This window comes from Physeter macrocephalus, chromosome 1 (genome assembly GCF_002837175.3).
Source record: "Physeter macrocephalus isolate SW-GA chromosome 1, ASM283717v5, whole genome shotgun sequence".
NCBI lineage: Eukaryota > Metazoa > Chordata > Mammalia > Artiodactyla > Physeteridae > Physeter > Physeter macrocephalus.
The window spans coordinates 112,782,852-112,799,808 of record NC_041214.2 but is presented as its reverse complement, the minus strand read 5'-3'; the positions used below and the strand labels follow the sequence as shown (position 1 = coordinate 112,799,808).

At 35.7% G+C, this 16,957-nt stretch overlaps 1 protein-coding gene across 1 annotated transcript in view; it reads right to left on the bottom strand.

The window, feature by feature from the left end:
* The window catches only part of TOMM70 (translocase of outer mitochondrial membrane 70), a 43,624-nt gene that overhangs the window by 10,622 nt on the left and 16,045 nt on the right, over positions 1-16,957 (bottom strand). Inside the window, exons 3-9 of the mRNA XM_007129016.4 lie at positions 16,741-16,867; positions 14,985-15,094; positions 12,251-12,399; positions 9,530-9,737; positions 6,847-6,981; positions 5,349-5,456; positions 4,338-4,454 (exon numbers count right to left, since the gene is read on the bottom strand). Of these exons, the coding sequence (XP_007129078.1) occupies positions 4,338-4,454; positions 5,349-5,456; positions 6,847-6,981; positions 9,530-9,737; positions 12,251-12,399; positions 14,985-15,094; positions 16,741-16,867 (954 nt within the window). The remainder of the gene's footprint in view (positions 1-4,337; positions 4,455-5,348; positions 5,457-6,846; positions 6,982-9,529; positions 9,738-12,250; positions 12,400-14,984; positions 15,095-16,740; positions 16,868-16,957) is intronic.

Sequence of the window (16,957 nt, the reverse complement as noted above, 5' to 3'; positions counted from 1 at the left end):
ATCTTCCAACAAACAAAAGCCCAGGACCAGATGGCTTCACAGGAGAATTCTATCAAACATTTAGAGAAGAGCTAACACCTATCCTTCTCAAACTCTTCCAAAATATAGCAGAGGGAGGAACACTCCCAAACTCATTCTACAAGGCCACCATTGCCCTGATACCAAAACCAGACAAAGATGTCACAAAAAAAAGAAAATTAGAGATCAATATCTCTGATGAATATAGATGCAAAATTCCTCAACAAAATACTAGCAAACAAAATCCAACAGCACATTAAAAGGATCATACACCATGATCAAGTGGAGTTTATCCCAGAAATGCAAGGATTCTTCAATATATGCAAATCAATAAATGTGATACACCATATTAACCAACTGAAGGATTAAAACCATATTATCATCTCAACAGATGCAGAAAAAGCTTTTGAGAAAATTCAACACCCATTTATCATAAAAACTCTCCAGAAAGTAGGCATAGAGGGAACCCACCTCAACATAATAAAGGCCATATATGACAAACCCACAGGCAACATCATATCAGTGGTGAAAAACTGAAACCATTTCCTCTAAGATCAGGAACAAGACAAGGTTGTCCCTCTCACCACTATTATTCAACATAGTTTTGGAAGTTTTAGCCACAGCAATCAGAGAAAAAAAGAAATAAAAGGAATCCAAATCGGAAAAGAAGTAGTAAAAACTGTCACTGTTGGCAGGTGACATGATACTATACATAGAGAATCCTAAAGATGCTACCAGAAAACTACTAGAGCTAATCATATGGTAGAGTAGCAGGATACAAAATTAGTGCATAGAAATCTCTTGCATTTCTATACACTAAGGATGAAAAGTCTGAAAGGGAAATTAAGGAAACACTCCCATTTACCATTGCAACACAAAGAATATAATACCCAGGAAATAACCTAACTAAGGAGACAAAAGACCTGTATGCAGAAAACTATAAGACACTGATGAAAGAAATTAAAGACAATACAAACAGATGGAGATATGATATACTATGTTCTTGGATTGGAAGAATCAACATTGTGAAAATGACTATACTACCTAAAAGCAATCTAAAGATTCAATGCAATCCATATCAAACTACCAATGGCATTTTTCACAGAACTAGAACAAAAAATTTTACAATTTGTATGGAAACACAAAAGACCCCGAATAGCCAAAGCAAGAGTGAGAAAGAAAAACAGAGCTGGAGAAATCAGGCGCCTGGACTTCAGACTATACTACAAAGCTACAGTAATCAAGACAGTATGGTACTGGCACAAAAACAGAGATATAGATCAATGGAACAGGATAGAAAGCCCAGAGATAAACCCATGCACATATGGTCACCTTATCTTTGGTAAAGGAGGCAAGAGTATACAATGGAGAAAAGACAACCTCTTAAATAAGTGGTGCTCAGAAAACTGGACAGCTACATGTAAAAGAATGAAATTAGAACACTTCCTAACACCATACACAAAAATAAACTCAAAATGGATTAAAGACCTAAATCAAACAACCCAATCCAAAAATGGGCAGAAGACCTAAATAGACATTTCTCCAAACAAGATATACAGATTGCCAACAAACACATGAAAAGATGCTCAACATCACTAGTCATTAGAGAAATGCAAATCAAAACTACAATGCGGTATCACCTCACACTGGTCAGAATGGCCATCATCCAAAAATGTACAAACAATAAACTCTGGAGAGGGTGTGGAGAAAAGGGAACCCTCTTGCACTGTTGGTGGGAATGTAAATTGATACAGCCACTACAGAACAGTATGGAGGTTCCTTAAAAAACTAAAAACAGCACTACCATATGACTTAGCAATCTCACTACTGGGCATATACCCTTAGAAAACCATAGTTCAAAAAGAGTCATGTACCACAATGTTCACTGCAGCACTATTTACAATAGCCAGGACATGGAAGCAACCTAAGTGTCCATCAACAGATGAATGGATAAGAAGTTGTGGCACATATATACAATGGAATATTACTCAGCCATAAAAAGAAACGAAATTGAGTTACTTGTAGTGAAGTCGATGGACCTAGAGTCTGTCATACTGAGTGAAGTAAGTCAGAAAAACAAATACCATATGCTAACACATATATATGCAATCTAAAAAAACAATGGTTCTAATGAACCTAGGGGCAGGACAGGAATAAAGACGCAGACATAGAGAATGGACTTCAGGACACGGGGAGGGGGAAGGGTAAGCTGGGACGAAGTGAGAGAGTAGCACTGACATATATACACTACCAAATGTAAAATAGATAGCTAGTGGGAAGCAGCTGCATAGCCCAGGGAAATCAGCTTGGTGCTTTGTGAGCACCTAGAGGGGTTGGATAAGGAGGGTGGGAGGGAGACACAAGAGGGAGGGAATATGGAGATATACATATGCATATAGCTGATTCACTTTGTTATACAGGAGAAACTAACACAACATTGTAAAGCAATTATACTGCAGTAAAGATGTTTAAAAAAAAATACATGTACCCCTATGTTCATAACAGCACTGTTCACAATAGCCAAAACATGGAAACAACCTAAGTGTCCATCAACAGATTAATGGATAAACAAGATGTGGTACATATATACAATGGAATACTACTCAGCCATAAAAAAGAATGAAATAATGCCATTTGCAGCAATATGGATGCAACTAGAGAATATCATACTAAGTGAAGTCAGAAAGAGAAAGACAAATACCATATGATATCACTTATATGTGGAACCTAAAATATAGCACAGATGAACCTATCTACAAAAAGGAAACAGACTCACAGACATAAAGAACAGACTTGTGGTTGCCAAGCAGGAGAGGGAAAGAGAGAGGGACGGACTGGGCGTTTGGGGTTGGTAGATGCAAACTATTACATTTAGAATGGATAAAGAACAAGGTCCTACTGTATAGCACAGGGAACTATACTCAATATCCTGTGATAAACTATAATGGAAAAGAATATATTAAAAACAAACAAACAAACAAAGAATTCCTGGGTGGTATTTCATACTGCAGAATTTCAACCCCTAATAATGCAGTGATGGTAGGACTTTTACATAATAGATCCAACACAATCAATCTTCTATAGTCCTTTTCAGTAAACCCTCAAAAAGAAAGTTTTATCCTGTGGAACTTTTCTTATAACTGGACTAAAGATAACATGAAGGAAATTAAAAACAAAACAATCAACCCTAAGAATGTCTGGAGGTAGGAGTCTAACACAGACGGTCATTTTAAAATGCTTCCTATTTCTGTGATGTTTGGGGGGATAAGGAGGGAGGGGAACAACATTTCTTTGGAATAAGAAGAATAAGAGAAAATATATAGAGTTTTGAGATGGCTGGTTTTTGAGATACCAAAAGCAGCTTTCAACTTAAAGACTAAGAAAGAAACAGTCTTTCAGAGATCATTTAGTTACAGGAAAAACTCTTTAACTATAAGAAGTTAATCATTTTCATTTAAATGGATGATTTAAAATTAATAAATAAGTTTTCAAAGACTTCAAACTATAATTTAAAAAGTGGGGCTTCCCTGGTGGCACAGTGGTTAAGAATCTGCCTGCCAATGCAGGAGCCACAGGTTCGAGCCCTAGTCTGGGAAGATCCCACATGCCACGGAGCAACTAAGCCCGTGCACCACAACTACTGAGCCCACACACCACAACTACTGAAGGCTTAGAGCCCGTGCTCCTCAACAAGAGAAGCCACTGCAATGAGAAGCCTGCGCACCACAACGAAGAGTAGCCCCTTCTCGCTGCAACTAGAGAAAGCCCACGCGCAGCAACGAAGACCCACCGCAGCCAAAAAAGAACAAAAAGTGAAAATAATCCAAATTTAAATCCTACTTTCCATAGCTTCAATCCTAAACCAAGGAAAGCTTCAAGAATTTTAAACAAACCAGAGAGATTAAAATGAGCTGTTACAGACTATTTAACCATTTAAAAGAAGAGTGATCAAATAGAAAGAAAACCCTTTCCAAGGACATTTCCCTCACCAATTGCATACAGTAGATTTTCCTAAGGTAATTAAATTCTGCAAATCCAAATCCAAATGAAAACATGAGGGAAATGCTCTATTTAAGCTTCCCCATGTTACAAGTTTAGGGCCACGGTTTTCAAATTGTATAACACAGGAAGCCCTCTTAAGGTGATCCAGGACCATCCTGGGGACCAGGAGAAACAAAGTAGGAACAAAGCCATCTGCTTCCACAGAAGCTGCAACAAGAGAACCACTATTTTCTGATTTCCAGGCTAGCATTCAAGATATGAATGCAGTTCTTTAAAAAAGAACTGGCAAGTGAAAAAATATGAAAAATGACATTTACCTGGGCATATAATGCATAGCCTTCAGCACATCTTGGAAATTTCTTTATGACCTCTTCAAAACCTTTCATAGCTGCTTGGATTTGTGAAGAATTGTTTCCTGTATATGCTTGGCGATACTGTGTAAAAAAATCAAAACAGGCCTGTCAAATCAAGAACTCAAAAACTCAGGAAATGTTAACATATTATAAAAGTCACACAAAATTACATAAATATTTCCAGAGAAGCAGGCAATCTGCTACATAATTTGCTGCACCTAAAAGGGTTCCACGGGAATATCTCTAGAGCAGGGATCCAAACACTATGTACAATTAGGACTTCATTGCCACTAAACAATTTCAAGATGTTCAGTATTCTAGAAGACGACAAACTAACGTGTAACAGGTTAACGTTGCATATAAGTAGGGGAATTTTAAATTCAATATAATTTATTATCACTTTATTTATTTATTATTTATTTATTTATTATTACTTTATAATAAAAGTATTATAAAGCTCCTTCATCTGATAACATTTTTAATCTGTAATATAAATGTGTTTGTGACCCAATTTCTTTCTTTAAAAGGAAAATCCTTTTAGGACTCAGGGTATGGGGTTAACTGAAGTATCTGATTTCGTTAGAAATGGCCTTATTTTACCTGATTTTCAACTTTGTGTTTCTGAATATGAATAGTCTACAAAGGCAGAATAAGAGATGAGTTATATGGTGTCATGATTGCAGAGTATTTCCTCTAAATGCTTTTGTTCTTTGTACTGGTTTATGGTAGAGAATTAGAGAGAAGAGTGCTGTTTAGGGGGGCATAAGATCAGGGACAAACATCTATCAAGATGAACCAAATAAGGCATCCAGAGAAAATACTGGAGCAGAACCTCAAGTAATACACACTTCTACCTTCCTAAACTGACATGTTTTTCTCCCTGTCAGTAGATGATTTCATAGACAATGATACTCATTTTTGTTATCAATGGGAAATACTGATGTTTAGGAAAATACAAAAGCAAGTCAAACCTACCAATGCAAAACATTTCTGAGCTTGTGCCAGAGCAGACTCAGGTCTTAATCTAATACATTCATCAAAATCTGCTACTGCTTCTTCAACTTGATCAAGCAGTATTTTCAACTAAGGAAAAAAAGTACATAGATAAACACAGTTCAAAATAACAAGTACACCAGTTAAATATGTACCGTGCCTTAGTACAGCTCAGCATAATGCTACGCATGAAATTATTCAATATAGAATTACTTTCTAGAAAGTGAACTAGAAAATCTTATAATTTTAAAGGAAAGATTCTAAAAACTTAAAACCAGTGTCCAATTTTCTTAAAAAGCACTATAAACCTACCATTTTTGATCACTCTTAAGTGATTTTTCTTCTAGAAAATGAAGTATCTCTGTACTTTCAAACGTCAAAGTAGATCAGACAGTAGATAATTACATTTCAAATTAATCTTCAAAGACACTACCAGTAAGGATCAAAATACCAAGAATTTTAAGGTTATCTCAACACTTCTTAAGACCCTTCAGACAGAAATATTAGATAAAATTCTCCATTAGAAAGAACCTGACTTTTCTTTTTAAGTGTTTTGGAAGTTTTGACCTTTTTAAAAAAAAAAAAATATTTATTTATTTATGGCTGTGTTGGGTCTTTGTTTCTGTGCGAGGGCTTTCTCTAGTTGTGGCACATGGGGGCCACTCTTCATCGCGGAGCGCGGGCCTCTCACTATCGCGGCCTCTCTTGTTGCGGAGCACAGGCTCCAGACATGCAGGCTCAGTAATTGTGGCTCACGGGCCCAGTTGCTCTGCGGCATGTGGGATCTTCCCAGACCAGGGCTCAAACCCGTGTCCCCTGCATTGGTAGGCAGATTCTCAACCACTGCGCCACCAGGGAAGCCCCCAAAAACCTGACTTTTCTGTTATTATATGGATTAGCCCATACTTTCTACTCTAATGCATTCCAAGAAGCCACGTCACACAAGCCGATTTATAAAGCCATGTTTTCCCCAGATGATGCTGAAATTAGGAACTGTTTTCTTCACTGTACATTTTTACTAAAAAACAAATATGCATGTTATAAAACTCCATTCAGATTTTTTTGATACTGTCTGGATAGTTCAGGCTAATATTTCCTTACAGCAAGAAGCCCACAAAAATCATTCTGTTGATTCTGGCATTAACTCAAAATGCTCACTACATTTTCTTTAATTTGTCACTACATGTTTTTAATGTTTTACTCGTTGAAAACCTATGAAGCAGAAACACCTGAAAAACAAACCTGAACTGGCAAAAGCCAACATTTATAGCCTTCCTCTTCTTTTTTTTTTTTTTTTACAAGTAAATATCAAGACAAATGTTCAAGATGGGACTAAATAAATGCCAACCCAAACTGTAAACCACTCTGATACTCTGCTCACAGCTATCACAAGTGATGTAAGAAAACTTTAAAGACATTCTCAAAATGGTATCAAATTCCTCAATTCAAAGATCAGAAGTATTTAAGAAAATTAATTTACCTGTCCTCGGTGGTGATAAACATCTGCATTCTGAGGATCTATGTCGGCAGCCATGTTAAAATCCTGAGTAGACAGCAAAGGCTGCTGCTGTTGCATATACATGCTGCCTCTTTTGATGAGAGCATTTGCTCGAAGCTATATACCCCAAATGAGGAAAGATTCATCATTACTACTTTTTATTTTAATTTAGTTTTTTAAATAGCAGCTTTATTGAGATGTAATTCACGTATCATAAAGCTCACCCTTTAAAAGTATATAAGCCAGTCATTTTTAGTATATTCAGAGCTGTGCAACTGTCACCACTAATTCTAGAATGTTTTCACCACTCCCAAAGGAAATCTCTACACATTAGCAGGCACTCCCTATTTCCTCCCTAATTCTCAGTCCCTAGAAACCATCAGTCTTTTTTTCTTTCTATGGATTTGTATATTCTGGACATTTCATACAAACTGGAATCATACATAATGCAGTCTTTTTGTGACTGGCTTCTTTCACGTAGCATGTTTTCAAGGTCTGTCTATGTTGTAACATGTATCAGTACTTCATTCTTTTCTTTTTTAAAGTATCTTTATTGGAGTATAATTGCTTTAAAATGGTGTGTTAGTTTCTGCTGTAGAACAAAGTGAATCAGCTATATGTATACATATACCCCCATATCCCCTCCCTCTTGAGCCTCCCTCCCACCCTCCCCACCCCACCCCTCTAGGTCATCACAAAGCATTGGAGCTGATCTACCTGTGCAGCTTCCCACTAGCCATCCATTTTACATTTGGTGGTGTATATATGTCAGTGCTACTCTCTCACTTCATCCCAGCTCATTCTTTTTTAATGGCTGAATAATATTCCATTGTATAGATATATCACATTTTATTTATCTGTTCCCCAGCTGATGGACATTTGAGTTGCTTCCACTTTTTGGCTCTTATGAATAATGCTGCTATGAACATTCATGTACAAGTTTTTGTGTTGACCTATGAATTCAATTCTCGTAGGTATATATACCTAGGAGAGGAACTATTGGGTCACATGGTAACTCTACGTTTAACATTTTGAGGAACTTCCCAACCCCAACTAATTTCCAAAGGGATTTTAGCATTTTATATTCCTACCAGCAACGTATGAGAGTTCCAACTTCTCCATATCTATACCAATACTTTTAATTGTCCAAATTTCTGATTACAGCCATCCTAGTCCGTATAAAGTGATCCCTCATTGTGATTTTGATCTGCATTTCCCTAAGGGCTAATGATGCTAAGCAGCTTTTCTTGTTCTTATTGGCTATTTGTACATATTCTTTGAGAAAATGTCTATTCAGATCCTTTCCTGTTTTTAAATCAGGCTATCTTTTTATTGTTGAGTTGTAAGAAAACTTCTTTAATATATTCTGGATACAAGCCCCTTATCAGATATATGATTTGTGAATATTTTCTCCCATCCTGTGGAATGTGTTTTCCTTTTTTTGGGTCACTTGTGCTTTTGGTGTCATGCCTAAGGAACCACAGCTTAATCTAAAGTATTGAAGATTTCCTCCTATGTTTTCTTCTAAGTTTTGGCTCTTAACATTCAGGTCTCTGAGCCATTTTGAGCTCATTTTTGTACATGGCATATGACAGGCATCATCACTTGCCATTAAAACAAAAAATCATGATCATGAAATAAGAAATAGGATTCTTCTCTAAAATTTTTTTCAAGGCAAAAGTACATACAAATGTCTTCCTCAATGAAACAAATAAGAATGCCCTCACAACAATAATAAAAACACATAACAGAACATATTTGTAATCATCAGGAAATAAAATTAAAGATAATTATTACTAGGGTATCTTCAACTTGAAAATCTATTTTGAGAAGGACTTTTAACAAATACTTAGTATAAATTACTTTTATTTACAAGAAGATAATTTGCTAACAAATACTTAGGCCTTGAAAACAACTCATTTTCCATAAAATACATGAATAATTCATTTGGAGGTGAATAAAGACAGAGTTCACTTAATTCAATGAGGAAAAAGAGATGTTAACCATCTAATAAGGAGTACAGTACTTTGGCAGCTTACCGCTATTCTTGTTACACTGAGTAGAAGGCTCATATAATTCGACAGACCCCCCCCACAACCAAATCTTAATTATAAAAATAACTACATACACACAAGAACACTTAGAAAACGAAAAGCTGTTCCAACCACACAACAGCAAAAACTTTTGGTATATTTCAGTATATTTCTATATTATATTTGTAGATCTTGTGTTTTCCTCATATAAATGAAATCTTTCAGAATATATTAAATATGTTTACTTTTTATTAAATGCATTTTATAACCCTGTACTACATATTGCATGTTATTTACAATACTACCTATAGCACTGCTACATCACCTTTACCCCTACCCAAATATAGTCCGATACAGTAGGCAGAAGCTATACAGGGAAGCTGAAGCTACCAGATATTATAGGGGGAAAAAAAAAGTCCTTTCCTAGTTAAAGATATCTATCACTGACATTTATGATTCAGTTTCACTGCACCAACTCAATCATCATTAGGCGTAGTCCCTTCCAAAACAAAAAATAATCTTTTGGAGAATGGCAACTGAAATGCCAAAACTTCAGCAAAACATACCTAAAAGTCTTATTTTTATTTATTATTAATTTTTTCACATGCACACACACAGAGTTTTAAATGTACCTTCACATTAGCTTCTTTCAAGCTGATGACCTTATCTAAATCTGGCTTGGCAGCGTTGGCATTGCCAATAAGCAAGTAGAAAGTAGCTCGTAGTAATAATGCTTCTGCCATGTATTTGCCTTGGGCATCTATTTCTTTTGAGCATTCACTTATGATTTTATCATAGTTTTCTTCTTCCATATACTGTTTGGCTTTTAAGTATCCAGAGCTGAAAATAAAATAAGCATAGAAAATTACTATTTATTACTAATAAAATGAGCATAAAAAATTACTAAAAAAGCATCAAATGCTAAAACTTGCCACATTTAGTATACCTGAGTTAAACAACTGTCCTCTTCCCCTTAACAAGTTAGCCAGTCAATGTGAGACTGGAGTGTGAGTGGTGGTATGTGGGGCAGTGTGTGTAACAGATTAGGATTTTTGATGCAGACTGGGATTTTCCTGCTGCCTTGCAGAGAGTTTTAAAAAAGGAAACAACAGAGAAAATGGCAGAAACCTAGGGTTATTGCCCAGGCTTCAACATTTAGACACATGAAAAGATGAGCTAATGACAGACTGATCTGCAACACAGGAAAGGATCCTGTCTTATTCACCTTCTTATCTGTGGCACATTGATGGCACGCAACAGTTATTTTATGACTAACATTAAGAACAGGGAAATAGAAAGTTATCAAGTGAGTTTAGGGTCACAGAACCCAAGGAAGAGGTGTGACCTGAGTTGTATTTTGTAAAGATCACTCTGGCTGTGTTGTGGAAAATGGACTGTAAGGGAGCAAGAACTGGAGGCAGGGAAATATCTATTGATAAAAGGCTCTCATCCAGAAGTTGTGCTGTTTCACCTAAAAGAACAGACCTAGAATGAGTATCATTCTATCAATATCAATATCTATCAATATCAAAGAAGCAGACTCTTCCATCAAATAGTACTTAAAGAAAACACCCTTCCCCTACTTTTTAAAAAGCAGTGACCACAATATCATCACTCTTCTAAGATGATGACTTTTATTGAGAAGGCTTGTAGAAGGAATTTTTTGAACTGAAAAGGAATTTACACTATATGTCCTTTAAGGGGCACTGTAAATTACATTTTCTTATTTCATTTGCTACATATTCTGAATAGAGAAAACTGGCAAGTGACTTAAAAGTTATGTCAGTCAAGGTCTTAACAAACTCTGTGCTAACCTTTCCTATAATTACATATTCCCTGCACTCTAGTTTTATTCCTCAGGTCACCAGGGTAAGACAAAATAATTATTAAATCAGATTGGAAGTAATAACAGTTCCTATTTATTGAGATCCTAAGTGCTAGATACTTACAAACATGACCTCTAAACCTCACAATAAGCCTCAAAGGTAATTATTTACTTCCCCATTCAAAAAATGATGAAGCTAAGGCTCAGAGTAAAATAGAATTCAAAAACTTAGGACCGATTCCAATTAGTGTTCTGGTGAGAGATAGCTATGTCCTGCTACCTCTCAATATAGTTTTTAGAATAATGGTATTAACTTCACTGTAGTTTTTCTGGGATAAGGACTATTTCCTAATCAGAAGAGGCAATTATTGGCATCACCTTAAACATTTACTTCCCATCTACAATCTTCTCAAAGAGATTGCTCACCAACTAATTCAAACTTGAACATCTTGGCACAATTATACATAGTATCCTCCCTTAAAAGGTGGTCAATAATGGTAGAAAAATTGGGAGATACAAATTAAAAGCAATCTTTTTCCTTAAACCTTCCAATATGCTATAGATGCAAAATTATGCTTTGCTTTGGGAACAGTATTCCCTTTTCTTCCAAACTCATTAGAAAATGTCATGTTGGTAATAATGTACCTTCTCTTAGAGAGGAGAGCTAGCCTCTACAGCAAAAGTATTAATAAATATAAATGGATAAGCAGGCTAGATAGCTTATATATTACATTATATCACTTGACCTCCAGTTGTAAACATAGTATCTTGTACTTTGGTTTCAGCTCTCTAAAGGAGCAAACACAAACCCAAAGAATGGCATTTTCCTAGGCATGCAGAAAAAACCTTGAAAGTCACTCTTTTGGGCACTCCTAAAAAATTAAATATTATAAACTTCCTTGCACTAAAACATCTGGATATTGAGCTACACAATCATTTTTTAAGTTAGTGCCCCTGTTCAAATATAATCAACCACTTGATCTCCACTAGGAGATCTCTTGAGAATATCATGTAGGACCTTAAAAGCAGGGCAGACTCCTGGCAGTAAAACCTTGAGTCACCAGAGAAGTAACTGTTCGGGTGTAATAGACATGCGTGAGAAGAGAAGTATTTTTTTGTTTGTTTGGTTTTTTTTTTTTGCGGTACGCGGGCCTCTCACTGTTGTGGCCTCTCCCGTTACGGAGCACAGGCTCCGGATGCGCAGGCCCAGCGGCCATGGCTCACGGGCCTAGCCGCTCCGCGGCATGTGGGATCTTCCCGGACCGGGGCACGAACCCATGTCCCTTGCATCGGCAGGCGGACTCTCAACCACTGCGCCATCAGGGAAGCCCAGAGAAGTATTTTTATTATTATAATATTATTATATATTATAATTTTGTTATATTTATATCTATTTATAAACAGATTTTTTGGAGATGACTCAGAGTTCCACTTTGGCTCTATGGCAGCAAAAAACCCCACAACCACGCCCCCGCCAAAAACAAAACAAAACAAAACATTAAGCAGATACTATACTCGAGACACTTACTTTTCTTTTACTTCTAAAGCCTCCCCTTCCTTGTCTTTATCTTCATCAGATTTCTCTCCTTTAAGCATTGGCTGAGAAATTATATCATCCGTGAAAGAACTGAAGTAAGATTTGATAAACTGTGGAGATGGCATCAGAGGTTCACGATTCTGAAATTTAATCATATTTATACACATCAAAATAGAAAACACTAACCAAAGAAGCAGATGCCTTTGTAGAACACTGAGAACCACTGTCGTAAAAACTGGCGTCTCATTTTCAGATAACTGAAGAATATCAGGCTCCAAACCGTAGCACAACAGACGGTGGAAATGGTAATGCTGCCAGTCCCAGCTGTTCAAAGTAGGTTTTAAATGAGAACCTTTCCCCTCTCCAAAGATGTAAAATGTCAAGAACTCTTAGAACCACTCACTAAAAGAAGGTGAAATCTGGAACAAAGGAGGTAAACTAACTGCTGAGTTAAAATTATCTCCTTCTGAGTTAAAATTATCTTCCTGTCCTAAAAGATTAACACCTCAATTTACTACTCAGGACCATGTCTTACACAGGTGCTAAAACGTTAAGTCCATCTACCATGGGCTTTCATTTGTCCCCTACTTATTCTGCACCTGAAGATCACCATTGGAGTAAGTGCACTGAAAGTCAGAATAAAATCTCATTTCCTCTTTTAATTATTACTTTTTCCCATGGCAACCTGATTCATAATCATAGAAGTATTTCGCTTCTCCTTATTATACTTAAGATGATAAAGTTTTAAAGGAAGGAAAAGGGACTAATGTCACCAAAGGGCTCTCATAACATATTTTGGATCCTTTGCAAAATTCAACCCAAAGATTTTAGAGTGGAAATATGGTATTTTAAATTGTATGTATAACAAATACCATTTCTATTATTTTGGTAGATTTAATGTCTTTGTATTTGAAGGAGGGGAAAAAAAATGAATCTGGCTTTGTTAAGTATACGATCTAATCTAGGATAGATGAGAGTGGGGTAAATAAGAAAACTGAATAGAAAAATCTAAGGAATTCACACTCTTTTTTTGGTGCGCTCTCTGGGGAGAGATTCAGTGTGTCTTAATTACCATTTTAAATCAAATGGTCACCACCAAGTGATAAATACACCTAACTTAAGTATTTCATTGAAGACCCTAAGTGGCAATCATCTACCACTTCAGGGAAAAAGCTTAAATAGAAATTTAAATAGCCCTTACTGAAGATGAATAAATCATTAATGTCTTGTAGTCTCCTATTTCAGCTTAGAAATAAAGCTACCACTTCCCTGTCTTTCACAGAGTTACAAATTTAAAATGAGAACAATATTTTATAAGTAATGGCCTTTAGTATCAAAGGAACAAGATATAAACTCTAGCTCTGCCACTTATTAGCTATGTGACCTTACACATGTCACTCTCAGTTTTCTCATCTCTAAAACAGCAATAAAAATACTATCCTTATTTATCTTATAGGGTTATTGTAAAAATAAAAATAATAAAATGAAAAGTATTTTGCAAAGTGGAATGTACAAAATAGAATACAAACAGGTTAGAAAATATATGTGGAAACTAATTTGGAACCTATATAAATGTAGGTTATCATATTTTCTTACTACTCTGCAGTCAAACCAGTATAATTACTCAACAATAGCATTATACTCAAGGAAACGAGGTTCCTTCAAAGTTCAATTTGTGAGACTCTAACATGGTATTTTGCAAAATATTTTGAGGAGCACATTCTAGTTCCTCAAAACAGCATGTTCTACCAGATGCTGAAGGGAAGGAAATAAGTTCCAGAGTTTAAAGAGACTGAGAACCAGTACAGCTGTATTTGGAGATTCACAACACATACTAGCACAAGAAAGTCCTGCAGTGAAGAAACCTGTTTTAACTCTGTTTAACTCAGCTAATATTCAGAGATGTAAAGTTAAAAATACAGAGAGATTATTAAAATCAACTGAAGAGAAAAGCAAGCTATTATTAAAGAAAAAAGAAACAACTGCCTCGATATTATGAAATTTAGCAGAAAACCTCCACCATGTTTAGTAATACCTGTGGTACTCCCACAGCCCTCTTCTTATATCCCTCCATGACACTTTACCAATATCATGCCTTTTATACTTATTAATGGTCCCTCTCATTAAGGACTTTGTAAGGGCAAGGACCATGTCTTTGTACCTACCCTTCTAAAATGCCCATTATGGACCTCTGTTCAATAAATGTTTCTTGAATTAAACCATCTACTGTGTAAAACCAATGCCAATTTATACAACATATCTTTAAAAACTTTAAAGAGTAGGAGTTGGCAATTTTTTTCTGTAAAAGGCCAGATAGTAAATATTTTAGGCTTTGTGTGCCATACAGTCTCTGTCACAACCACTCAACTCTGCTATTGTAGCTTAAAAGAATCTAAAACAATGTGTGAGTGGCTGAGTTCCAATAAAACACTATTGGCACATTATTTATAAAAACAGGTGGCAGGCTGGATTTGGCCTGTAGGCCATTGTTTGGCAACTTCTAATATACATGAATTCTTTCAATATCCTCCAGGTGCAATACTGGACATAGTTTACATTCTTATTTTAAAAAGGTAAGCCACAAAAGCCCAAGATTACAGGAAAAAGAAATATAATCCGGATCTAATTTCAGCTGTAACCATCATGCCCAAGTTTAAGCAGTATAAATTAGAAATGACCCTTCATAATATATATTCCCTCTATTAACCAATTCAGATTAATTTACCTTGTATTTTTCTTTGGCTTTCTCTTTTCCAAGAAGTTTAAGAACTTTATCAGCTAACAGCATGCTTTGCTGATTTTGGAACCCTTCTAATATACACACAGCAGTGACATCTAGAAATGATGCAAAAAACAAGAGTAAGTATGAAATTATTGCAAAGATGATTAGCAGCATCAAATGGGTTCAATGTTACCACAGAAAGCCAAACTAAATGCATAGCTTTATGTGGCTATCATTTCCAATAAACTGATTCTTAACACTTTAGTTTTACATACTTAATGACCAAACTCAAAGCTCAGAAAGTCACTCCACTTCTCTAGAATTCACTTTCCTCACCTGTGAAATGAAAGGGACTATACTACACCATTTGTGATGTTTCTCATCACTCCAACATTGTGCACAGCAAATAAAACAAGTAATCCAGGAATATTCTTTTCTGGCTGGTTAAGTATATGCCAAATCAACATAATGTGGCTCTCTCATGTCTGGTCTTTTTATAGGCCTCAGGGTTACTACTCATCTCCAAAGCCATCTTGCCACAGAGCTCCCAATTAAATCTGCTTCAAAATACCATTTTAACCTGGCTATGCTACAGCTCAACACACAGTGGTTTGAAATTTGAAAGATCAATGTTTCCTTAACCTCTCAACTTTTCATTCAAGGTAGTGAACAATGGCTGTCTCTCTCTTTTTGAACTCAATTTCTCACAATTCCAAATCCTTGCTCCTCCAAACAAGTCAATCTGCTGTATGTTCCCCTGATAATCTGGCTAGTGCCAATGTCAAAGTCTTTTCCCCATCCCATTTCTGCATCTAAAATCCATTTACACTCCTCTCTACAATTATCGCTTAATAACTTCAAAGTCTGGTTCAAAACTCAGAAGTCTCTTTTCCAGAGCAACACTCCTTCCACCCACCACCAAAGTATATGATACCACAAAACCTCAAGTGTTTCTAAAATGTTCTCTAAACCACTCTCAATTGGTAATCCTGATTTTAAAAAAATAAATAAATAAAACAGCTTTTCCCTTTTAAATAATGTTATTTAAAAAAAAATTATGGCTAAATTTCTGACTATTGATGCTTTTAAAGCAGATTTAAGTATGTAGTGGAAAGTACTTTTCGACTGCAGAAACTGCATTTTGGTTTAGCTCTACATCACCCAGAAGAATGTACTTTATAGGCCAGTGGCGGGGCCAGTGGCGGATACCCTAATTGAAGTTTTGGCAGCAGATATGGCCAATTAGAGGCCAAAGAATAATTATAATATTTACTGAGAATGGCAAATTCACTTGATGCTTTGTATCAATTACATAATTTCTAACTGAGTATAAGATAATGTTTGAAAATTGCAAGGGCAAAAACCAAATGTTTTCTTTAATGATTCATCTCAAAATTATTTCATATTTATATAGGATATTAACTGAAAAATACGTAGAATCTTAGAAACACTATCACTCACTAAAACCTCTCTTCTGATTTCTTATTCATGAAATTACACTGATGCTCATTAACTGCCAAGTTTAAAATGTGTGGTATATAAACTCTAAATCATTTAATTCCATAGTTGGGAACCAAGACAGTACTCAAAAGTATCTGCAATCTCAATTTAAACTAGAAAACAAAGTCTCAATTGGGGAAGAGTAAAACTTTTAAACACAATTGATTTCTCTACTCATAGGCAGAGTTTCATAAAAATTTACCAATGACTATGAAGCCTTTAGTAATTTTCATACAAAAATACACAAAAATACCCTCACCTTCTAAACATTCCTTCTTATTGTCTAGCTTCTCGTGGGCTTTTGCACGTCTAAAGAGAGCTTTCACATATTTGGGATTAAGTTCAACAGCCTTTGTACAATCTTGTGCCACCTCTTTCCATTTTTGCTGTAATGAAAGTATTAAAAAAAAGTCACACTAAAGGAAGCACTGTTTGACAGAAATCAGTTTTCTAAACTCAGTATGCCAAGTATTAAG